We start from the raw sequence: 24,955 nt of genomic DNA on the forward strand, positions 1-24,955 counted from the left end.
AGCAGGAGTTTGTTCTTCTGGAAGCCTTGCTAGACAAAACCCATGGGCATGCAGTGGCCTGCAAGTGGCTGGTCCATTTGGCTTGTCAAGTTCCAGGACTCTGATGCCTTAAGTTTTCTGCCACTGTGGGATTGCATACTCATTCCAAGTAACTTGAGTACCTTCTGCTGCAGGTTTTTCCTGCCCAACTTTCCCTTTTATCACGTGGTGATTGTTTAGGGTTCAAACTAAATCTCTGTGTGAGTGTCAGGAGTGTTCACTCGGAGCTTCTGGAGTAGTGGAAATGCAGTTACAGAAGAATCACTAAAGCCATCTACTATTGATTAAAGCAGTGTTAGATAACAGCAAATCAATTTCTGCTGTATTTAACATGCAGTCTTTAATGTTGCATGAGTGGCACAGAGCAGAGGGGCTCTGCTTTGCAGGTGGGGATTATGGACTTAAGACGTGGACATCCATCATGCAGTAGCTAACAACCTCTATACTGCTGAGGCCTTTGAACTTCCTGATACAAACAGGACAGCTGTGGAAGCTTATTCAACTAAAAATGCTGAGTTTTCTGCCCCTGCTCAGGTTGTTCTCTAACATTTGGCTTGAGGTTTAACAGCTTCCAGCATGAGAACTGATACAGCTCAGTGCATCATGTTAAAAAGTGCAGGTAAGCATTAACTGTATTTACTCTTCAGGAGATGCACAGGGAAATCTTTGAGACAGAATTCACAAAGCTTTGAACACTCTCATTAGTAAATACACTGTGAGAATTCATGTCATTTTTCAGTAACTCAGGACTTGGGGGTATTTAGTGAGATCACTCCCCTGGGGACAGATCTGCTTTTACAGGGTAGACTTCTTAGATACAGTAGATATATCAAACTGCAAATCAATGGCAGAAATTCTATGAGTGAGATGATGTACCCAGCTGAAGTCTGAATGTGCTTTCTGAAGGGAAAAGCACCTTTTTCTGACTACATTGTTTTGCTTGTGTTAAATCAAAGTCTGGAAGAATTGTTTAATAATCCAAAGGAATATAGTGATCTGAACTAATAAAGTAAATGGAAATATTTATGTGCTTTATGTTCACTGTACATAGTTTAAATATTTTGAAGTTAATATTCTACTTGAAATGGCATGTTATTCTCTATTAAATGCTCTCGGTACTACGACAGTTAAACTTACTAGTTTTGGTACGGAAGTTTGGTTTGTAATTTTATAATAAAGCTGAAATGTGATTTAGTTAACCTTCTTCTCTGACTCTGTTGCCAAGGACAAAGCAGGGAGCCTGCAGCTCCTCAACCAGAGAAGGTTTTGGGATATCAGGTGCTTAGATACGACGAGGTGAGGCACAAGGACAGTGGCTGTCAGAGGAAAAAACACTGACTTTTTAGCAGTGTTATGTTCCCTTTGTGAAGAGAAGGAAAGCATGCTTCAAAAGGATGGATGAGGGGACAATGCTGCAGTAACTGCTACAATGGGAAGTTATTTGGTGCCTACCCTTAATGTGAAACCTACACATAAGTGTGAAGTGCTGCTAGTTTACAAACCTTTGATAAATATTAAGAGAGAGGAGAAAAGAACAGAACTGAAAGCAGCCCAAGGATGCAGTAATTCATGTTGACTACAGCAGAACTATCCCAGCACTACAGCTTATAGTGCCAGATGGGTGGTGGTCTGTTTCCGTGGCCAGAGAGAAAATAACCCTTGGAAAAGAAGTGGTGATAGCAAAGGAGAAACTGCTTCAGCTTATTTATTTATAAAAATACCCAAACTTTAAAAACCCAACGCATGAAACCAGCACTTCGATAAGGGTGTTGGTCTACTATGGGCAGAAAAACAGAGATGCAGTGACATCCTTCAGAGAGCTACTTTAATTCATTCCCTACAGCTGCTGTGGATGGTTACAACTACCTCTGCCAGACTTGGGCATGGGATTTCCATCCCCACAGAGGCATCCTCCCCCTTTGCTCCCACCTACCTAGCCCTCAGCTGCTCCCCTCAGGGAGCTCCTGCGGTGCAGCAGTGTTGGGGGGGCAGCTGTGCCTGCTCTTGCTAGCACGGGGCCACCAGTCTCCGTTTGCGGATGCACTCCCAGATCCATTTGGGGGACACCCTCTTGGCAGCAGGGTTCTCAGCAGTGTCCCCAATGATGTGTGTTGCTGAGGCCGTGTCGTGCTCCGGCACGAGGTCGCCATCGTACGCTATGAAGTAGCGGCGGATTTTGCTGAAGTTCTTCACGGACGGTGACAAGTACAGCTTCACACCAGTGAATATGTCCAGCAGCAGCTGTGGGTGGTGGAAGAGATACAAAGGGTGCTTTAAAAAAACAACAGCTCAAGTAGATAGAATTATGCTAAGTTCTTTGAGGCGTGAACAAGTCCCAGTTTCCAACGAAGCCATTCTTAATCCCTTGCCAAAAGTCTGAAATTGTACTCTGGGCTGCTGTTACATCACCCAGAGGAGTAACACTCACACAGCATCCCTGAAAGGCAGTGCTACAGCAGAGCAGTGCCCTCTGGCTCAGGGAATTATTACCCCATCAGCAGCCCTGCCCAGTGCTGCCTTTAGTGATGATACTGATGTGGTCTCTTGAACACGGTCTTAATGCCTTTGCCTTTACAAGCTGATGCTTCTTGGAAGTGGGAGACTATAATTGCCCTGGGAGTGGACTTGCTGTTTACATCAAGTAGCAAACAGCTACTCCCATCTTATCAGTAAATTACAGCTCAGCAATTCTTAATCCACTCCTCCACTTTGCTGCATGGTGAACTAGAAAGGACAGTTCTCTCCCTTTACAGCTCTCATCTCTTCTACGTACAGCATTCGAGCAGCCACTCGGCAATCACAACACACTGCCTCTGCAGAGCAGGACAGCACTGGCTGCTGAACAGACACAGCCTTCAGCATGACAAACCTAGTAATGTCAATTCTGCAAGTATAGAAAAAGAGCTGCAGAAATCTGCTTCCTCTACAAGAGCTTCATCCTTGCTACTAAAACCCTTAGATTCCCTTTTAATTTAGGATGCTGCCGTGGAAAAGTTTCAAAGGCTTCCCAGCTGGAAGGCAGAAGCAGACAGGCAAGTGACGTGCTTCTATTTTTCCCTGCCTCCAGTGGTTGCTGCCTAGCTGTCCATACCTTCTTTCCATTATCTTCTATCTCAGATGCTTTTCGCTTCTCTCCTCGTTTCTCCTCTGGCTTTTGAGGGGATTCGATGACTGCGTTGGTACCTAAAAACAAAGACTTGTCTCCCTGTGCTCTTGTCTAGATAGCAGCTGGATATTAAAAGCAGGCAGAGAAAAGCAAGGATAGGAAAAGGTAAAAGGCTTCCCCCCCATTCTGGGAAACACAACTGGTAGGACACTGCTTGCTGCCACTCACAGCCCAGGGCATCTTCCTGCCCTTCTCTCCAGCTGCTGACATAGCTCAGCTCTCCTCCTCACAGTTACCACACCACCTGAGACTGCTCAGAAGTCTGCTACAAGTTATTCTGCAATGCCTGGCTTTGCAACCCACTGCCTGGAAATCCCCTCCAGCTGCCCTGCATTATACACCTGAACTTAATCCAAATAAAATTAAATACTGGTTCACAGCCAAAGACATCTGACTGAAGAGCACATAGCTGCAGGAACAGCAGCAGCAGGTTTGCTGCTCAGACCAGTCCTTACACATTCTGTTAAGGCCCATGATTAAAGATAAAAAGGATCTGCAAGTCCCAGAGAAACTACATCCTATTTAGTTTTGGTAGTAACTATAGCTGGGCCACCAACACTAGCCAAACCAAAGGTTGAAAACAGCTTTTCCCATTAACCCTAATGTGCTTACAAAAGCAGTGCACAGAAGGCAAAGATCACATCCTGAGGTTCCCCTCCCTGGGGAGGGGTCTTACCTTCTGCTTTCTTGGCTTTTGCAGGGGATTTGTTTGGGGGAGTTTTAATAGTCTTGTGTGGTGTGGAAGACCTGGAATTTCCCTCATTCTCTCCACTGCTGCCAGCTGTAGACTCCTCCTCCTCCCCAGCAACAACACTGAAATCAGCCTTCTCCTTGGAGAGCTGGTACAGCTCCTGTCCCAGCAAAAACAAAGCACTGCCTTCAGCCGTAGTGAAACCTCTGGTAACAGCTGAGCAGTAACACATGCACTCCTCTCATTTTCTGTCCCCACCCCATGAAGTTTTTGGTCATACATTTTGTCTTCCTGCACCTCTTTGTCACCATTTTTCTGTCCGCTGTGTTCGAGCGCTCTGACATGAAGGGAAGCCACGCACGTTAACATCATCTACCAGTGAGTAAGTCAGATGAACTCAGAGCCTGGCTCCCTGGACTGAAAAACGGCCAACACACCCAACAATCTGCCCCTGAGTACTTCCTTTCCCCCCCACCTGCACAGTGAGCCAGAAAGATTGCTGGACAGCAGCGGGACTGAATCATTCTTTCCTTCGATGGCACGAAAAGCACTTCCATCTGCTGTCAGTAACCCTGCAGGCAGCGTGCAGACAGCACAGTGACAATGACTGAGAACAGAGCACGTCAACTGCTGACTTTTACTGCTTGGGGTGGCAACAGGCCAACTGGTTCCTATCACTGAAGGAGGCACTGAAGCTGCGTGGGGTGGTGCAGCCCGGGGAGCTGGGCAGATTGCCATTTGGCCCCTGTGCCATGGAACGGAGCCAGGCTGCCCTCAGTCACTTCCCAGATGCCTCCTGCAATCTCAGCAATTAATGGGAAACCGAATGACCATAAACATTTAAGAGAATTAAGGTCAGCTCTTTCAGGAAGGAAACTGCTCGCCATGAAGGCAGCTACAAGAGCTGATGGGAATAGCTGCCAGCACATATTTTCCTAGGAGCACGCAACACAGCAGCTCACAGCTGAAGGGAAAAAAAAATAATGAAAGAGACCCAATGAAAAAATAAGATTCACCATCGGAACAGTCCAAGAAAGAGCCTGAGCCTGGAATAAACGGAACACAAAGCATGCCACTGGAGGTACCAGCCAGCAAGTCCCCTCAGTACATACCCTACCAGGATAAACACAGGCTGCTGTCAGAACTCACGTGCAAGATGCTGCCGAGGAGCGTGCCGTGGTAACTCACCTTCAGCTGCGGGAGGTTGGTGGCTGACTTCCAGTCTTTGTCATCTCGGATGCGAGTGCAGCGAGGGAAGCGAATGGAGATCCCATCTGCAGTGTGGGCTTCAGCTTTGGAGAACTCAGCCCCTGTGATCTCCCACACTGGGGCTTTCTAAACACAGCATCGAGTGAAGGAAGCCATGTCACGTTCCTGTGTTCTCTCATGAACTAACTTCAATGCATCTGTGTTCCTGCACTTCTACAACAGCATCTTGCTCCTGCTCCCAGCACAAGAGCTCCACCATATATACCTCCTGGTTATCTTAATTAGGAAAGCTTCTATTTTTTCTTTTTTCTTTTTTAATTCCAGTGAATTAAGAGCTCTTCCATTAACACGTACTGCCAATTTCCTTGTATCACAAAGCACACTGGTAAATTCAGCATAACAAGGGCAACTTCTGGGTTACAACTGTGCTTCAAACGATTTAACTGTCTTTTCTAACCTGCTCTAACTGCTTCTTTTAAGTAAGTTCACTTCTGGGAAGGATTTAATGCACAGAAGTGTTTCCCAGAGGTGCTGTGGATATGATTTCCTCATGAAACTCTTAAGTCTCAAATGCACCTGCAAGATTCAGCAATAAAAACCTCACGCTCAAATTCCTCTTCCAAGCATGAAAGCTAATTCTGTAACAGTGATCATCTGCACAATTATGCAAGAAGTAGGTTGCTGTGTCAGGGCTGGAAAACATTTAATGACAGCACTTACCTTTGGATCTGGGACAATGAAGTCTGGGTAGTAGATTTTGTTAATTTTCAGCCAGCTTGGAATTTTACTAGGATCCTATTAAGAGCACAAAAACCAAGATAACACTTATAATCATATATAAACCCAGCCCTACAAAGGAGGCTGCTGAAAGATAACACAGGAGTAAATCACCAAATATGTGTATTTGCCTTTGTGTGGATTACACTTGCTGTAAGCTGTTACCTGAGTCATGGCATACATAACACTGCTATGCTGCTCCCACTGAAATTTGTAGGAAGTCACACATTTTTAAGATCCAATGGCCTTCAGGATCTCAAGTAAATATTAAAATTCAGCTGTCTGTATGCTAGGTCTTGAAAAATAAGATTCTGCACTTTCCTATGTGCCTCACGAAGTTCAACATTTCAGGCTATCTAGGAAAACCACAGCCTGACAAGCATTTCTCACCTACAGCCCCATCTAGTGACTGCCTTCACCAATTGCAACATGCCAAAAAATAACTCGTTCTGCTCCTCCCAATAAAACTGCCTCGGCTGGAAGCAGTGCTGGGCTTCCCACTCAGTGCCTCGAGAACAAATCTCAAGCAGCATCTCATCGTTGGGAGATGGCCACACCTACCCCTCAGCTCTCCCAGACAGCTTTATGGAGAGTTTACCTGATCTAACTCTAACTGAGCCACTGTTTGTTCCTGGCAGAGCACTTGAATTCTGTACCTAACCAGCACGTAGCTCAGCAGGAAGAAGCTTATACCAAGTCCTTTGCTGATTCCTCCACCTCTCCCTGCCAGAGCCCAGCTCACCTTGCTGATCTTCACCATATCCAGCTCTGTTTGCAGACGTGCCAAGGTGGCATCGTCGTGGCCACCAGCACATTTGGTCACAGTACACCACTTCTCACTCTTGGGGTCGTAGCAGCCCATGAGGAAGATGGACATCATCCCACCTGGGGGAGGGGAGAGCAGAGCAGTTCGTATCTGCTACGGAGCAACCTACAGCATTTCAATAATTAAAAGTAATGAACCCAAACCCTTTATCTTTGGGAGTTGTAAGCGCTCAGGTCTGAGATGGTTTCACAGCATCAGTTCACACTAAGCTGAACAGAGAGCCTTGCTGCTGTGTGAAAAGCCTGCCCAAGACCTAATGCATTTCTGTTCCAGCTGTGCTACAGCAAAGCCAGGCAGACTGCAGTGGCCTGGGATGTGATGGGCTGCAGCAGTCACTGTGAGAGCCACTCTTATTGAAGCAGGAAAACAAATGCTACAGAAAACCTGGAAGAGGAAAAAGATCAGGATTTTTCTGAACCAACTGATCTGACTTAGGGTAATGCCAGAGATTTACCTTTACTGCCTTTCCCATAGAAAGCTCCCAGGACCACCAGGTCTGCTGTGTCAGCCATTGCACCCTCATTTAAGTAGTCCTTTTTTACTTTCAGCCAGTGCCGTTTTCCTGGTTCATAATTACCCTGTGCAAAACAAAGGAAGAACCTCCCAGTCCAAAAGGAGATGACTTCATAGGCAGATATCTGCCCAAAGGGCCCCAGCTTTATCAGTACCAGAGCTCTGCAGTGCTTGGATATACAGAAAGCAACCCGGGCTGGAAGTCAGCATCTGAAGAATGTTTGAAAGCTGCTCAGCCTCGTGTTCTCTACCCACAGACCTCCATGTGCTGACAGCACAGAGCAAAGCAGAGAATCACACAAGGGACTAGCAGCAGAGCTGTAATTACAATGCAGTAATTACCAGCTCAGTGATCTGCCTGCTGGACCATGTCACACTACAGGAGCATACAAACTGACTCAATGGTGTAAATCCACAACACGAGACTCAGAAGTGGAGTTCTGTCAAGATGGCAGAAAGCAGGCAAGGGAAAAAAAGTACAGACACTACCAAAATCCAGGAAAAAGCAACAGTAACTGAGATTCAGGTAAAGCTACTGCACATCCCTTCCAGGCACTGTTAGAAACCTCTTAAAGCAGAACAAAGCTGGATCAAACTTGGATTAATAGTTCAGTATTAAGTAGAGAGGTCTGTTCTTCCTCCCTGAATCCCAGCATCCTCCAGTAAAGAACAGACACAAACTTGCCTTTGTATCTTTCAACACCAGTCCTTCCAGTCCCTCGCGGATGACTCGAGTGATCATATCTGCCAGATCTGAAGCTTTCTGGAAAGGAAAGGCACTGTGGTAAGCTCAAGACTGTATGGGTGTAGGCTTCATGCTTTCCTCCTGGGGCAGCAGTGCACCAGAACAAAGGCAACTGCAGAAATGAACAGGTAATTTATTTCACAGAGTAGTTTTCCAAATAAAGTTCCACACCCGTTCCCTTTGCTGAGCAGGCAGTAACTAAGCTGGGAATATGCCCCAATAGCCCCCAGCTTGGCTCCCAGTGTGTAACCATTCTTCAAACCAAGGTGCTCCAGTAGTGGGGGAAAACAAAAGGATGCAAGGCTTGTGCCTAACCATCAAAGGGAAAATTGGGCCTATTGCTGTCTAAATGCAGTTTTTAGTGCTCAGAATGTATCTGCTACAAAAATAATGAGCTGTGCAGCACCTGAAGTTGTCAGTCTGGGGACTGGAAGCAGTCTAGCTCCCTTCGATCTTACTTCAGTCTCCTCTAAGTAGTACAGAAGAGGAAATTACAATGGGCTTCAGCTGCTCCTAACAACATCAAAATTACAATGTCTACAAAATTATTAAGAAAATAAAAAAATAAAACAGCAGATGTGGTCAGCTCACCGTGACATGCTTCATCTCTGAGAACAGGATCCTGTTGGGGATTTCAACCATGTTGTCATGGAGAAATTTACGACGCTCACACAGAGGCCTAGGACAGAGCACAAAGCACCACCATACAATTTCAACATGAAGTAGAAGGCATGTGAACTTTCAGAAAATATATTTAAATAGTTAAATGACTTATCCTACAGTTTCTGAGCAGATAATGAATTCTTTTAGCGTTCCTCCAGGAAAGAGTTATAAAGCAAATCTATAAGAACATTTGGCTTCAGAGACGTGAGATGAGTGGAGTACTGAACCCCACTGAGTTCAGCTGAAATGCAGTTACTCTGATATTCTGGCACTGCAGAGCAGGATGGAGCACCATAGCAATGTTCTCTAGCACAGCAAAGATTCCCCTTTGCTCTTTGATTTTGCAGGAGCAAACGGCCAGACCTAACAGCCAAAGAGATCTGCTCCCTCTGCAGACGTAGTGCAATCCAGCTCAGAAAGCTGGCAGGCTGCTCTCACACTGTGCCACACATACCTGTCCATCAGGCTGATGTCGTTGAAATAGATGCAGTCAAACACAAACAAGCAAACGTTGGCATCTTGGAAAGCAGCTTTCTGCAAAACAGTTAAGGTGAGCTGAAAGAAATCTTAGAGCAAGCAGCAGCAGGAATTTTGGGAAAGAAACACCACAAAAAAAGGCATGTCCTCTGTAAGACTTGGATATCCTTAAAACATGAGTGTTAGAATTCACGTTTGGAATGAATGTGTCAAAGTACAGACTGGAAAAATAAAACATGTTAATTTCTTAGTGGCAGGGAAATAGTACATAATGATAACTTTGGGCAACTTGATATCCACCACTGCTGCTGCAGCAGAAGGAATAAGCATTCCACGCACTTCAGGTTAACGGCTCCTTTAAGTTAAAATCCAATTTAATTTGCCCTTTACTGTCCTCTTCCTTATCATCACTTAATCTCAACATAAAAGTCTACATAATACTTTTATGGATTACATCCTGGTCTTCTGATCTGCTATACATTTCCACAGGCAACTAATAAGCAATTACAGAACTGCAAACTCTTCCAAGGCCTTTTTGTTTTTTTAAACCCTTCTCTTAAGCTGCAGTTTTCTTACTATCCTGCTTGTGATCAAATTAACATCAAATGTACTGTATTATAACAGTACCTTTTATTCAGCAGCAGCTTCTCAAGGATCTTAGATTTTTGCAAGTTCTCTAGGAAGCATCAGATCAAAGAGATTCTGTGATAAATGAACACATGCTAGCACGTTTAAGTCAGCACAATAACAGCCTCCAGCCACAAAGGACTTCTTTTTTAAACATACATGAATAGCCTTTACCTTATGTACACCAAGAGTTCCAAAAGGAAGTGGCTTGCCAGTTCTGTTATCAATTAGAAGAACCTCTGAATCCAGGATCATACTGTGCCCACCAGGGAAAGCCTGGGGGATGAAGTCCTTGAAGTGGGCTACCTTGAGGGAAAAAACACAGAGAGAGATGTCTGACTGAAGAGATGGACTCACTCCAGTGCAGATGTTCTTTCCAGAAGTGTTTGAGAGAGTGTGCATATTTCTACTGCAGTGCAGACTGTTAGCATGATCTATAAATAGAAAGACTTGAGCAAACATAACGAAGTCACTCAACCAGCATCAAGCCAAGCTAACTGCAACACAGAAAGAGGACTTGAGAGCAGGTAAGTTAACTGTAGCTCCAAGGTCTTAAAAGCCACCAAAACAAACTGATTACAGTTCTATTAAATGCTGCTTTTCTAGATTTGAATATGTGTAGAAATTAAACAACAACAAAAAAATCATACAACAGAAGGTATCCTCCCTGCCTGTAAGAACTTGTGAAATTCACTCATGCTGACAGAATAAAAGAAAAGATGATTTGTAGGTGCTTACTTTGTGAGGAAGGACGGGTTTGAGGCTTCGGCTGAAGTAGCTGAAGTGATCTCCATTTTTGTGGACCTGCACCCTCTCCCCATCATACTTGATCTCTGCATACATGCCATTTGGGCACTTCTTCATGGCGTACTCAATGGACTTGCAGGCTTCAGCCTTAGAAAGGTGGAGAGAAAAGATTGAAGGAAATTCAGATGACGTGTTTTTTAAACAAAGCTGCTTGTAGTTCATTGCATACATGAACCATCAGTGCTTTCTCAGATGCTGCTGCCCACAGTCTGATACCCAGTCCAGGTTCTGCTTTTCTTCATTTGTCTGAGTATGCTCGGAATACCACAGCTGTTCAGCTTTTGTCTCCCCCACGTACTCAGAGGTGTAAGCACTGCGCTTTCTGCAGGTGCGTGCTTAGCTCAAAAGTACTGAACTCTGATTTGTTCTAACAAAATATGAACTTATTTGAATCTCTAATCCAAAAAAACCCTTATGCTATTTCCAGATGAAGGATCAGCTTCTGAGATGGCAGCAAAGATACCAAAAAGGTCATGTCTGGACTGGAATCAAGTCAAGATTTTTGCTTCTGCAGCGTCACTGAAGCTGCAAGTACCCAGTTCCCCAAGTGCTGACTCCTTGGTAGAAGACACTTAAAAAAATAAAAATAAGGCATTATACATGAAAATCTGTATCACTTATCTGTCTACTGATTCCTAAAGGTGAGGGTTTCTGACAGTACATATGAGAATCCATTTCTTCCTCTGCTATAGGTTACCCCTGCAGGGGGGCCAACATTACCAGCATAGGCTGAACTGGGGTCATCAGAGAGGCCTGCACACTGAGCGCTCGCTTCAGACCTGGTGTCTTCTCAGCATCCTGCTGGTTCCTCAGCACCCGCTCCACCACATCTTGGAGGTTGCGAGATGCTTTGAATGCCTCGTAAGCATTGGGATCCAAAGCATCCAACCTTGAGCAAAGTGAGAACAGTGGAGACATGTATTAATCTCAGGTCTGCTGCTCGTGGCTTATGCTCACTTCTGCTTTATATCTCGTAATGAAAGGTGAGACTTACACGTGCTTTGCACCAGCGTTCATTTTCAAGTCATGCTTAATTAGCCTGATGATGCATTTCAGGTCGTTGCCTGTACATCTGAAGTGTGAAAGAGGATTCAGAGATGGCAGACACTTTACTGTTTTCCAGCTGAAAAAAGGCCTCTGCAAAAAGAGGTGTTCCCTTTCTGCAGGGTTCCATATCAAATGAGCATGTTTTATCAGTGATATCCCAGAAGCAAAAAGAGAATATCCAAGAGGCTTCTGACCATCTTTATATTTGAATGCCAATATTAATTTTGCCTCTGTGTAGAGATGCCCTCCAAAATTCAGTTAAGTAAGGCATTCAAGGGTAAGTTTTGGTAAAAGCCTCAAATTAGCACAAGCTAACCCACACAAAAAATCATCAGCTTGTCTGTGGGGTTTGAAGGCTTTTCCCAGCTCACCTAGAGCAACAACTTAATTTAAAGCTAAGCAAGGGAGTTTTGCAAACAATTTGTTTAGCACATACAACAGTAAACTGATAGACAAAGATGATTCTCCCTGACATGAACTAGAGCCAATCAAACCACTGACAGCAGCTTACAGGTATAAAATTCAGTCTCTGTAGCTTATGATTACTTTTCCATCTGTTCTATCCTGTGAAATGCAGATAACCACTCCTAATCCTAGGGTCAACCTTCAGAAGCTGTTTAATCCCTTACCTGCGAGTGATATCATGCAGCACACTTTGCTGGTCATCCTCCTTAGTCAGCTTGGACAGCTGCACGAGAAACTCATCGACCTCTTGGATGGTCAGGAGGCTTTTGGCTGCTGGAGGACAAGATTTGCTCTGCTCAAAGAAGAGGCGTACTGTCTCAGAAACATCTCCCTGTCTCCAAAAAGGAAAAGAAAGGTGTGGGTCAGAGCCTGGCATATGGCAAAGCTACTACGAGAGATTCTACACGAGTCCAAGCAAGCACAGAAACAATGTGCAATTGCACGAAGGCACTGTAGCCAAGCATCAGAATAAAGCTGCCATGACACAGAGTACATCTTTTCAGCCATTTCACTTACAAAAATTATGTGAGAGTCCCAGTATCACCAGATTGCTGCACAGGAGTTAAAGCAGTAGCAATGATACGAACCTAGCTTAATTCAACAAGCCAAATTAAGGTCATAGGGACAGATCTATTAATGCAGTTTTAATACCTGCTCTTAGGAAGAAAAAAATATGAACCAGCTGATCAGGAACACACCACACAAAACAGATGAGAGAAAGCAGGTGCAGCTCAGCCTTGCTTCCTAAAGTTTTGCAGCTGAGTTCACATCTTGCTTTCTCCTCAAATGTTATTTTCTAAACATTCCAGATGGCAGAAAGCTCTAAAAAAAACTGCTAAAACAAACAAACAGAAGATTCATCAGCTCCCTAACAGTTAAGCTAAAAACCTTTCAAATAAGAGGGGGGGAGGGAATATCAAAACATTCCTGTATAAAGAAAATAAACAGAAATTAAGAGCTGCTTTCTGTACTCACCTGTTCCAGGTCCCGGACCATTTCTTCTTGGCTGCAGTTAAAAATCCTACTGAACAGCTTTACAATCTGCTTATCGTTCAAGTTGTAAACAATTTTAATGATGCCTGGTAAAAGTAGCTTAATGGTCAGGTATACATCACCATGAAAACCATCTGGAAAAAAGCACACACCATTCGAAACTGTCACAATTTATTTTCATCTACAGGCTGTGGTTATTTGTACTCATTAACATGACTGGGGGAAAAACAACAACACAGCTGTGTCTTCCTCATTGCACCACGCTGTTCTGCTTCGTGTGAAAGGATATATTTCAGGGGAAACATCCACCATTTCCCTCCAGATCTGATTCTGGTGCTAATTTTGGTGGCGTCTACAAATATCCAATGCAGTTCTGGCCCAAGACATTCTTATCTGCATTTACTCTTTAGATAGCAGTTCACTTTGCAAACATTACCCACGTCAATTCAGAAATCATCACTGCTCGCAGCCTGAACGAAAGAGCAATCCAATTTTAATTCTCCCTTGCTTTTGACACAAAAACATGGAAGTTTAATTTTGAGAGGGCTTTCACACGCAGAAAATGCAGGAACCATACCTCCCCCACTTCCCTTCTTCAGGAAATCCTGGATGATCTGTGTTTTCACATTATAACTAGGCTTGTCAGCCACCATGGCACAGAGCTTCCTGAACTCCCGCAGCAAGCAGTCTTTGTGCTTCGGGTCACACTTCTTTGCAGATAGGCTGGAGTTGTGGGAAGAGTTTGCAGACACCTCTTCAGAATTCTTTGGCTTGGCTGTATGAAAGACAGCAGGTTGCTCTTTTAATAAGTACAACATAGGCAGACTTTGAAGATGAGGACACTTCTGTTAGGTAATCTGGAAAGAACAAACCCACTGCGGTGACAAAGTTTCAGAGCTGAATAATGATCTGCTATAACAAAATTTGGAGTAAATTTTAGTTAAATTAAAAAAATATATGAATTTTCTTCCCCATTACTCTTGTTCAGAATTTTTCTACCTTAACTGTACGGGGTAAATATGGTTAAACCTTGGTGAAAATGAAGTCCTGCTGGCAGATGCTTCTATTTTTTATTACTGTTTCACGTGCCTTCTCCCTTCATGGGAAATGTTATTATCTTAATAACATTGCCAAAATGAGAGGAAAAAAAAAACCTGAAGAGAGACTCACTTAGCTTTAATTCACATCTGTCAAGCATTTGACTATTCAGCTACAAGAGAATGAGAAACAAACAGGTTGGATAGGGCCTCTGACAGTGCCTAGACCAGCTTCCTGCACAAGGGGGGCTACCTTCAAAGCTGATGAAGTTGCTCCAGGCCCTGAGCAGGACAGTGTAATTGTGTGAGCTAGCTGTATAGGATGATTACCTTGCTAAGGTATTAAATATCTCTCTGATCCCATAGTTATCACTTGATGCCTTGCAGCTTCCCTTTCAGCAAGAAGGACACAGGTGGTGTGGTTCAAAGAATGAGAAAGGCCATCAACCTAAGCAGCCAATTGTAAAACAATTTGAACAGTTTGTAACAGAGCTAAGCCTAGTTTCCCATAGCTTCATATTCCCTATACCCCTAATTCTTCTGTCCAACTCCCCACCACATATGTTACCCTCCAATACACATACACATTCTCTCTGAAACAGATTAAGTACAATAGTTAAAACTAAACCACCATCTACAGAGAAAAAAAATGACTGAACTGAGTCAAGTTAGAATTTCCCAGAATCAGTTTCTTAAGACTTGCCTGTGAAGCCAGAGAACTTCTTCGGATTGGCATTAGCCAATGGATCCTTCTGTGGACTGGTTATTTGTCCCGTGGCAGTGAGCTTAGCCTGAACTGTTGCTTTTTTCTTCGGTGTACTTGCAGCCTTGGAGGTAGCTTCTGTAAAGCAGCAAGTCAAGGGTTCAAAACAGCACTGAGAAATAATCTCTAACATCCCAGAACATACCTAAGACATACTGCAACAAAAAAGTTCTAAAACTGGGGATGGAGAGACATTTCTCACACAGCAAAAGTTAGAAGCTATACATCCTACCAAAGGGCATGAAAAAGGATGAAACTGGAAAATAAATGACGCTTCCTTGAGGCATTAATCAGAACTTATTAACATATGCATCTATGCATGGATTAAATAACCTTCTCCACAGTCAATCACGACAAACAAAATAGGTGCTTGTGGGATAGCATTTATTTCCCTTTACTACTGGGCTGAGACAAGCTTAAGCCCCACCCATCTTCACATTAAATCACACTAACAAATCAGTAAGGACTGTTAGAGCAGTGAGGTCCTGGCACTGCTACCCAGAACTGTGGGGGCCCCATCCCTTGAAGTGCCCAATGCCATAGATAGGATCTGGGCAGCCTGAGTTGGTGGGGGCAACCAGCCCATGGCACGAGGTTAGGACCAAAGAGTCCCTCCTAAGCTGTTCTATGACTCTGCAACTACAAGATAAACCTGAGAACGAGTTGTGCAGCAGTTCCCCAGCTCCCACGTGGTGTCTCACCTGAGATGAGGTTGGTGATGAGATCTTTCTCCCCATCCTGCAGCTCTTCCCACCCTTCCAAATCCGTGATGTCTTCAATTTTCTTGGTGGTGGCCCGGGCCTTCTCCAGCTTCTCAAACATACACTTGACATGGTACCACTCTTTCATGTCCCCACCGGACTCCGTGAAAGGGTTGGGAACGATCTTCCCGATGCGCACCATCCCTTTTACGATCTTCTCCTTGCACTTCTTGCAGCCAGCCGTGCCGCGCTTGGCGTAGTCCACGCAGTACCTCTGCTCAGCCATATCCCCCGCCGCCGTGCTGGCCCGGCACAGCCAGGTGTGCACAGGCAGAGAGAAGAGGACGCGCGCAGCACCGCTGCCCGGCTTCGCGTGCACACAGCGAGCAGCCCCACTCACCAATAGCCGGCACCGGGAGCCGGGGAGGGCAGCGCAGCAGGACCAGGGCCTCGGCCAGGAGAGCAGCGCCCTGGGGCAGCCGAGCCCGAGCGCCCGAGCAGCCCGAGTGAGCGCCGCGCTGCCCGCGGGCATTCAGCCCGCCCCGGGCCGCTGTAAGAGACAGAGGGGACGCTGAGCCGGGCCCGCGCCGCCTCAGGCCTACCCTGCAGCTGGGCCACAGACAGCCTCCACCACCACCCCGATGCTGTCCGCGGGCCCCACCACTCCGCCCGCCTGCCCCACGCTTTCCCCTGTACTCCGCCGGCCCCACCGCTTCCCCCCTCGCCCACAAACCCCGACCACCCCCGGCCCCACCGCTCCTCACATTGGGCCTCAGCCGCCACCGTCGCCGCACAACAGAGCGCACGCGCAAAGCACAGCGCCCCACACACCCCCTTCCGGCAGCCCGGAAGTCATGTCCGAGCATGCGCGGAAAGCCGAACGACGCACAGACGTTGCGTCCCGGCGCTACGCCGCAGGCCCCGCCCCCAGCTCGGGCCCCGCCCATCGGCGGAATGTGCTTCCGCCTCGTGCAGTTTCCCGCCTCTTGTGCGCTGAGGCGATGCTGCGCTCAGCGCTGTGTGGTGTCTTGGCCTGAGACGGTGCCACGTCCCCGTCCTCCACAACGGAGCTTCTGAGGGTGCTGCACCGTGTCTGCGAGGGGATGCCCTATCCCCGACGCCACAAAATGGGCGCTCCAGGAGCACTGTGTCCTGTTGGCCGAGGTCTGAGGCGCTGCACCATCAGCTGTGTTTGTGCAGGCCTGAGGTGCTGGCACGTCACTTGGGCGTCAAAATGTGCCTTCCAGGAGCACATTGCTGTTCCTGCCCAGGCCTGGGGCATGCAGCCTTACGAGATAAACCTGAGGGCACAGCAGTGTGTTCCTGAGGGCCTGAGCTGCTGCTTTGCACCCAGACCCACAATGTCAGCCCTCCAGGAGCTCTCCCAGGTTTGCATGGCCCTGAGGTGCTGCAGCATGACCTCAGTTCTTCTCAGTGCTTCTCGCTGGCTCTGCCTCCTGTGGAAATGGATTTCTGTTTCCCTGCCAAGGGCTGTGCTGGGAGGCTGCAGGTGAATTTGGGTGAGGGTACCGCGCACATTGCCAGCGTGATTCCTGCTGTCATCCAGAAGGACTAGGACATCCCTGACCTGCTGTGCTGCTGCTCAGTGTGTCTGAGGCAGGCTGTGAGGCGTAGCATGCAGAATTCATGGCAGCAAATTGTTATTGCTCTGTTGCAGACCTCCTGCAAGCCACAAGGTCAACTATAGCCACCTTCAAAGGGACGAGGAAAAGGGCATCAAGACAAAGGGACGAGGCTCTCCGCAGCAGTGTGTGGCAGTAGAACGAAGGGAAATGGCCACAAACTGAATCATAGGAAGTTCTGCACAAATGTGCGTGGGAACTTTGCAGTGCAGTGGTGGAGCACTGGAGCTGTACAGAGATGTGGTGGGGTCTCCTTCTCTGGAGACGTTCATGACCTGTCTGGACGCCTACCTGTGCAACCTGGGCTGAGAGCTGCTTTGGTAGGGAGTTGGACTCGATCTCTGGAGGTTCCTTCCAACCCCTACAATTCTGTGATTCCCTGTTTTCTCAGGACACCAATTTCCAGCTACACTGGAACTGGAACTGGAATGAAGATAAGAATTTGCAAAACTGGGATGAAGTCCTTTAGATAAGCATTTCTTGCTATTAGAATATGGCTGTAAAGCAGTGGGGCTTCATTAATTTGCAGTACTTCACAGTGCAGGACTTTGCTCTCTGACAGTACATACCATTCAGAAGAGAAATCTTCCTGTCCCACGTGGTACCAAAGTGGTGGGAACCCTGAAGTGGAAGAATTGAGCTCCCCAAGCAAACCCAGCTCGGCTTTGAGTCCCTGATGATGACCAGCAGCAGGGGCAGGGTGCTGGGGAAGTCCTTCACAACTGCTGCTGGCTGCATGTGGAAGGCATCTCTACAGTGCTGTGCATCAGTGCTGGAACAATGAACAGAAGACCACGTGTGAGAAGCAGCTCCAGGACCATGCATTTGACAGGCTGGGATTAAAGGTATGAAAGTGCAACGTGGTTAAGTTTTTAATGGTTCCAATTGTGAAAAGTTGTGCCATTAAGAAATGATTTATAGAGACAACTGTTGTTTGAGCAACATTAGGCATAACTGTGGCCTTTTATAAGGGAAAGAAGACCGTAAAATCCAGGAGATGTGGGTGCACTGTTCAGAGAGAGCTTGCAGGGAGCACAGAGCACTGTGTAGTGTTTGTGGCATGGCCTCTGGGGCTTTCTCTCTTTCATTGTGTTTTTAAGCCTGGTAAAAGAGACAGAGAAGAAAGATGAACTCGGGCTGACATGAGCTGCAGTGCCTGTCTGGTTTAAATTAGGCAGCCGAGCAACCTCCCGGGGTAGGATCTGCTACTGTAACTTTAGTGTCTAAAAGTCAGCAACGTCATCAAAAATAGGCTGTGTCTCTGATCAGTAGAGCAGCCTGCAGAGGGCCTTTCAGAGGCTTGAGCAGGGCGGGATGAATTGCCTGCTGGCTTTTCTTGATCTGCAGGGGTTTTGGTGCCTTGCAGACAGGTAAGTGAAGCAGGAGGGCTCCCCTCCGGGGGCAGGAGATGGCTGCAGTAATGAAGAGCAGTAAGCACAGGCAGGTGGCAGAATCCTGCGGGAACAAAGCGTGTGACTTTCATATCAATTTCTTCAGCGGGAAGCTGACACAGCTGATGTTTGGATGCTTTTAAAAGGTCTGGAAGTAACAGCAGCAAAGCAGGGATACTCTTAACCCCTGCCCTCTGAACAATGCAGCTGGGGGCTCTTCAGCCTGAAGTGTTTGTTTGGGCGTTCATCCACAGTGGCACCAAAAGAATGGGTGAAAATTTGAAGCAGTTTGTTTGTGGGTCTGAAGTGGCACTGGGAAATGGTGGGGGTGTTTCAGTTGGTGTGGTACTGAAGGCCCCTGGTGTTGGTTGCTGCTCTTAAATTTACCACAAGCTCTGAGTTGCAAAGTACTTCTGTGAGGAGGGGAATTAAATTAATTACTTGGGGTTTTTATGTTTTTATTTGGATAAACTCCTCCAGTTCCCCCTTTGACCAGAATGTACCTTTAAACACCTGTGAGTGGAGCAATGTATCTCGTGAACATCCTTCCACAGAACTACAGAAAACTCATTTCACTGAAAGCCCAGAGAAAACCAGGAGGCAAATAGCTGCTGTTTCCCAAAGGATCAGCAGAGAGCCACTGTCTGTCTCTTGGTAGCTAATACTGGAATTGCTGAGATGAACTTCTTCATGTAAAGCTCTCTTTGTAAGTCATAAACAACAGACCAGCAGGGAGGGCTCTAGGAAAGCAGAACTCTGTTATTACTATATTCAATTAATACGGAGAAAAGAATGCCAATATAGTTAAGGTTTAAATGTCTGAGTCCATTCTTGCATAAGCAAAGTGGTTATGAGAAGCCCTGTCAGGAGTTAAAATGCATATGGAAGTGAAGTAATGGCTTCAGCTTTGGTTTATGTCTTTTTCTCCAGTGTTAAGAAGAAAAAACAATTGTAGTTATTCCATTTTAAAACAGTGTTGAAAGTACTTCATAAAGAAAAAGGGTTCACCTTGTCCAGATCTTCTGGGGATACCTTAAATTGATGGGGTTTTGAACTGAAATTAAAGGCTTGATGCAGGACTTTTAGAGCTACATTCCAATGAATCCAATCTTCTTAGTATTGAGAAAATGTCCAGAATCTCACTGAAATCAAATAAAGGGAGGAATATGTGTAGAATGTTAATAACTGCAATGAACAAATGCATCTCCCTGTATGGCTGCTAAAGAAGATATGAGATCTGGATGTGTTTATTGAAATACAGGAGATAAAAGAAATGGAGAAGATTATAGAAAAACAGGCATGGACATGAAATGGATTTTAAAAAAGGAGAAGTGATGTCAGTTAAGTAACAGATCAAAAAAAAAACCAACATGTAAGAAAGTTAAAAATCTCAGCGTTACTCACTTAGGAGTGCATGTTTCTTTTACCAGGACTTGTTTTGTTTGGCCTTCAAAAGCTGAAGTTGCAAAGGCAAAGGCAAACAGGTGGGAGATGGCAGTTCAAGCTGGAGGGGTTCCCAGTGCTCCTGGCGTGAGCAGTGCTTACAAGGCTTTCTAGCTTGGGAAGGTGTGGAAAGTTTTGGTCTGAATGACTTCTGATTTCTTTTCATAGTTATATTCGTATGGATTCAGTTTTCCACGTAGCAGTCAAACACCCCAGAGCTTGCACAGCACTGCAGTGCAGCTCGAAGCTGAGCGAAGCAGGAGTGGAGCCTCTCAGAAGGCTCTTTCTGGCCCTGTTTGGTGGGAAGAGAGGAGAGCATCATGTCAGTTTACAGTGGTTTGCTTCTTTTCAATTGAGGCTTTCTTCTTTTGCACTGGAAGCGTGTTTTCTGGAGCCACAAGAGGACTAAACGTGGTGTAAGATGTAACACTGAAAATCTGGATCACAAAAGAACAGCAGTACCCTTCTGCCCGTGGTGTTATTGGGTGTGTGGTCAGAAGTTCACCTTTCCCTTCCCTCCATGTTAGCACGCTCCAGGACTGTGTGCGTAATTCAGTGCATGTGACACAAGCAGCCACGTAACTGCTCTGCGTCCTGTTCCATCGCAGTGACATGCCTGCCTAGGGCTGTGACAAAAAGATGACAATGAACGTGGTATAATCCTGAAATTGGTACGTACAGCCCTCTGCCGTGGGGACAGCTTGGGAATGTGAACTTTGTCCTTTAATCCAAGCACAGCAGAACTCTGTCTCTTCTCCTTACCATATCTCAGCTGTCTTTTTGAGGGAAGATCTTGACGTTTGGTACAAGGACATTAGGAATATTTGAGTAAAGGGAAACAAATGTGAAATATGTCATTTTTGGTACGGGTTGCCCAAAGAATCATTTAACGGCTGTGAAAAATGTGTCAGAGATTTCCAAAGGCATTTAGGAGATGCTGATGCCCATTTGCTGTTAATGCTAATGAGAAGTGAGTGTCCAAATCACTTGGACTGGTTTTGGAAAGTCTCAGCTAGATTCATTTCTTCCTGGAGGAAATTATATTTGACAGGAGGCTTCTGATGCAGGGAGAGAAGGGCATTGGAGGCTGCTGTTGGAATTCATTGTATTTTGGTTCAGAACTCTGCCAAATGTGCAGTAGATACAGATGCTGATATCCACACCTCTATTCTGCTGTCAGCTAACATAATATCCTTTATTTTTCTGCGTACTGCATGTGCTGTTAAATTAGATAGACGTATTTGCAAGGTGAATGACAAGTGTAATTGGCTATAAATGCTCCATTTAGAGAGATTGCAAACTATGTTTAAGTTACACCCAAATGCACCTGTACTTGAGATGCAGAGTCATTCAGCTCCCACGACACCTTCATTACAACCATACTTCATCCTCCCACACAAATAGATTCTGAGGAAAATAATTTCTCCCCAAATGTGCATCTGCTGCAAATTATCCTGGCATCATTACACATGCAAGTATAGCAAGCACAGATCTCTCGTGCTGTGTGTTGGTGCTGCTGGAAAGATGACACCTACTTCTGGAAAACAGGGAGGGCTAGGATCAGAGGTTGGCAATTTTATCTTAGCAGCCAGAAAGCTTACTGGTTTCAGATTCCGCGTTTTTCTTCTCTGTTTCTTCATTATACTTAGTGGGAGTTGGGTGCTGATAGAGAGCAGGCAGGGCCAAAGCCTTTTAGTGTGTTTCTTTTTTTCCTTCTTTTTGTCTCACATAGTCTGTATTCTTTGCTTTAATACAGAATAGTCCTGAGGCTGCTGCATGCTTTCCTGTGTCCTTTCAAACCACATCTGTCACGTCTGGTCTGCCTGGCTGCTGTACACTCAAAGAAAAGAGAGCTGAACAAAAGCAACCCCTTAATGAATTCAGTATGGATTGTGGGTGGAGGTACGCCTGACCTGCAGATTGTCACTATTAAAGTGCAGTCTCACTGTGGTACCTGAGTTGAAATGGCAGTCCCTCCATTCAGCCCAGCCCAAGTAGACTGTGAGTTGTCTTTAGCTATAGAAACTAATGGTGTTCCTCAGACTTTATACAGCTTGGACCATGTTTTAGAGAGCAAATGGAAATTGAGGTAGATGGAGTCTTCTGGAGAGCCCAGCTCTTGTCCTCTCATGTTCAGCAAGTGTACACATTGGGTGTCAGCACAGCCTTGGTTTGGCAGCTGGTAAGCAAGAGAGGCAGAGCCCTGCTTAAAGCTTGTTCTGCTCTTCCATGGTACTAGGAACTTCTTTCCTTCAGTGCCAGTCTGAGTTCTTTCTGAATCTTCCCCAAAGTAGTGTGCAGTGTTTCACATTGCTGTGCTGTGTGATCAGTGACTTTATGGCTCCCAAAAGCTACAGTCTTCAACCTTAAAAATCAGCCACATTTCATGCCACATCTCTTGAAAGCCTTTGTGATGTGGGGACTGCAATTCTTAGAGCCAGTTCTACACTGAAACTGTTATTAGGGAGATGGGGTGTTAAAAAATAGAAAATAAACTCATTATCATTAGAAATTAGAAGCATGCACGTCCAATGAGCCAAATTGTGACTTCCATTGCAGAGCTGTTAGTGCAGCTGTTAATGCAGAGAATAGCTCAGAAAGGATGGACGTTTGCTGCTGCTTATGCTTCAGAGCCAGCAAATAGATGTCAGTGCTGCAGCCAGGTGGTTTGGGTTCCTGCTTGAACAGTTGCTTTGTGCCTTGTTCTCCTCTCTGGAGCGGGGATGATTGTCACAATACTTCTCACTCACTTGCAGAACCTTAGAGCATGGGAACAGGATTAAAAAAAATAAACAAATAGCAAAGCAAATGCAAAATCTCTGCATTTGGGGCTTTTTGTTTCTGTGTATCTTTAGAACACATGGGAGGACACTGGTTTATTCCTGCTTGGGATATGTTATAGATCTGCTTTCAATGAAACACAGGTCCTTTTTCTGTCTTCAGGGTTCTGCAAATGGCTTGAGATGAACAGAGCAGCTGTGTATCTCCAGCTAGTAAGTACACACTGACTTTACTGTACCAGAACTATCAGGTCCTGCACAGCTGCATGTGCTGTCCCAGGCAGAGGGGCTTTGCACTGTCTTTGATGAATTTCCTGAGGTTCCTGTGGGCTCCTTTCTTCAGGCTGCCAATGGTGCTTGGTGGAGTCCAGGTGTACCATGTCTATCTGCCATCTCATTCTTTCTGGCCCCCATTTTCCTCCTTTCATCATCCCAAACCTGGTGTCTTGGTGCAATAAGCATGCATGAGTGAAAGCACCTGTGCACTGAAACAAGTACAACATAAAATTAAAATAAAAAGCTTTTTCATCCATTGCTATTTTGGAGAAATATGGTCGACTTGCAGTTACACCGTTACCGATAGGCACAAGGTCATGTTAACTGCTTGAGCAGATGCTGACAGTGTTAGAAACACCCTCCTGCTGCAGATGAAACCCAATTAACTGGCCTCATGCTGCTATAAAAACCCCAAGCAGCAGCTCTTCTCATTCTTTGCCTGGGGAGAAAGGTGTGTGGGCTGTGTTTGGGCTCAGGGCTTTACTCTCTTGTGTCTTTTTGAAGACTCCTTCTCTGTGAGGTGGTAGATACAGTGCTAAGCAACTGCATGAGAGAACGATGCCAGCCTGATGGTTTTCATTAAGCCAGGTCTAATTACCCTATCTGATCAGTGCCTCTTCCTCCTTACTTCCAGGGACTATTTTTAAAAGTGATATGCCAGAAGCCCTTAAAAGCTCTGGGAAGTTTGGCTTGTAGAGTCTAAAATGAAAAGCATGCAGGGTCTGCCTTGTAAGGAGGCTGGCAGCTATTCTTAAGGTGTTTAAAGGTGTTTAGATTTAATCTATCCTAATGAGATATCTTCTTATCTAACAGAAGTGCCACATTTCCTAACCGCATTCTGCCTTCTTTTGAAAACCTACGTGTTAAACTACTATGAGACAATGGTTTCTAAAAGGCATTCTCCTAACCTTAGCTTCTTTCCTAAATTGAATGAATCTAGTGAAGTGTCTCTTAGAAACAAATCTTTTTTAAACCTGCACTCTATTCTTCTTAACCTCTCTGCCCTAAACAATTTCTGAGACAAGATGAATACCAGCCTGCGAAGATCATAGCTACATATATTCTACTTAAGCATTCACTTGGCTGGTAGCCTGGAATAAGTCACTTTTGAGGGTTAAACAACTTCTGGGCTATGGATGGGACTTCATTATGCAATGTGTGAGTGGTTATTACTGTAAGCTGGTCGCTGAGGTGCAGCTGCTGTGCTCACTACTGAGGAAGTGCAGGTGCTGGACTTGTTACCCTGCTCTGAAACCTCCTGCCTGAAACGTGAAACAAGTGGGTTAGCTCTCTCCCTTGGGAACCTTCTGCACCTTGCACTGGTGTTTTTTTTAATTTTTTTATGATGTAGTGCTCTAGCTTCTTGCTACCTAGAAAATGTAGGAAAATAAGTTTTCTGTCCTTTGTAAGGATTGCTTCCTTGCTTTGAGATTCTTTGAATTGCTAATGCTAGCTTAAAGATGGCGTGGGCTGCTAGCACTGCTGAGAATCAGTCCAAGACTGACAAAAGTTTGAAATCAGAGGCTTCCCATTTGAGTTTCAGCTTGTCCTTCAGGCTCCTGAGCTCTGGTGAGGTAAATGATCCTGTCTCTGTGGCTCAATGAGGTGACCAGGATAAGTGTTCTGCTGCAAGTGTGTTGCTTGGAATTATTTTCTCCTCCTAGAGTACTCTCCTAAATATATTAGACTGTTCTGATGGACAGGAATTGGGAATTTTCTTCCACCTCTGGAAGACTCTGAACTGATGCTTTCATTGGTTTCCTTTAAACAGCCCACTGGTCTGTCAACGAAGGCTTATTTGACAAGAGTTAAGAAGTAATAGGAGCAGGACAATGAGCCACCATCAGCTGTTCATGAATTAAGTAATCTTACTATT

General features: G+C 45.4%; 1 protein-coding gene across 1 annotated transcript; it reads right to left on the reverse strand.

Moving 5' to 3' along the window:
• Positions 1 to 1,937: 1,937 nt before the first annotated feature.
• Positions 1,938 to 16,100, reverse strand: LIG3 (DNA ligase 3). Its single transcript, XM_065731807.1, has 19 exons — positions 15,547 to 16,100; positions 14,786 to 14,923; positions 13,623 to 13,820; positions 13,028 to 13,179; positions 12,217 to 12,383; positions 11,535 to 11,612; positions 11,261 to 11,429; positions 10,472 to 10,627; positions 9,908 to 10,039; positions 9,084 to 9,163; positions 8,558 to 8,645; positions 7,907 to 7,984; positions 7,163 to 7,286; positions 6,625 to 6,767; positions 5,826 to 5,900; positions 5,085 to 5,231; positions 3,882 to 4,056; positions 3,131 to 3,222; positions 1,938 to 2,280 (listed from the first exon to the last, which is right to left on the reverse strand). The coding sequence occupies exons 1-19, from the start codon at positions 16,076 to 16,078 to the stop codon at positions 2,047 to 2,049; spliced, it is 2,958 nt and encodes a 985-aa protein (XP_065587879.1). The 5' UTR covers positions 16,079 to 16,100; the 3' UTR covers positions 1,938 to 2,046.
• Positions 16,101 to 24,955: the final 8,855 nt, after the last annotated feature.

Source organism: Cyrtonyx montezumae, unplaced genomic scaffold (genome assembly GCF_038088225.1).
Source record: "Cyrtonyx montezumae isolate F1298 unplaced genomic scaffold, pur_monq_1.0 scaffold_15, whole genome shotgun sequence".
NCBI lineage: Eukaryota > Metazoa > Chordata > Aves > Galliformes > Odontophoridae > Cyrtonyx > Cyrtonyx montezumae.

Coding starts and splice junctions, on each gene's coding strand:
- LIG3 (XM_065731807.1), bottom strand. CDS start 16,078: ATGCCCGCGGGCAGCGCGGCGCTCACTCGGGCTGCTCGGGCGCTCGGG. Junction 10,628..11,260: donor CCCCAGTTCAGCCTATGCTG/GTAATGTTGGCC, acceptor CACCTTTCTAAG/GCTGAAGCCTGCAAGTCCAT. Junction 7,287..7,906: donor TGGTGTTGAAAGATACAAAG/GCAAGTTTGTGT, acceptor TGTTTTGCACAG/GGTAATTATGAACCAGGAAA.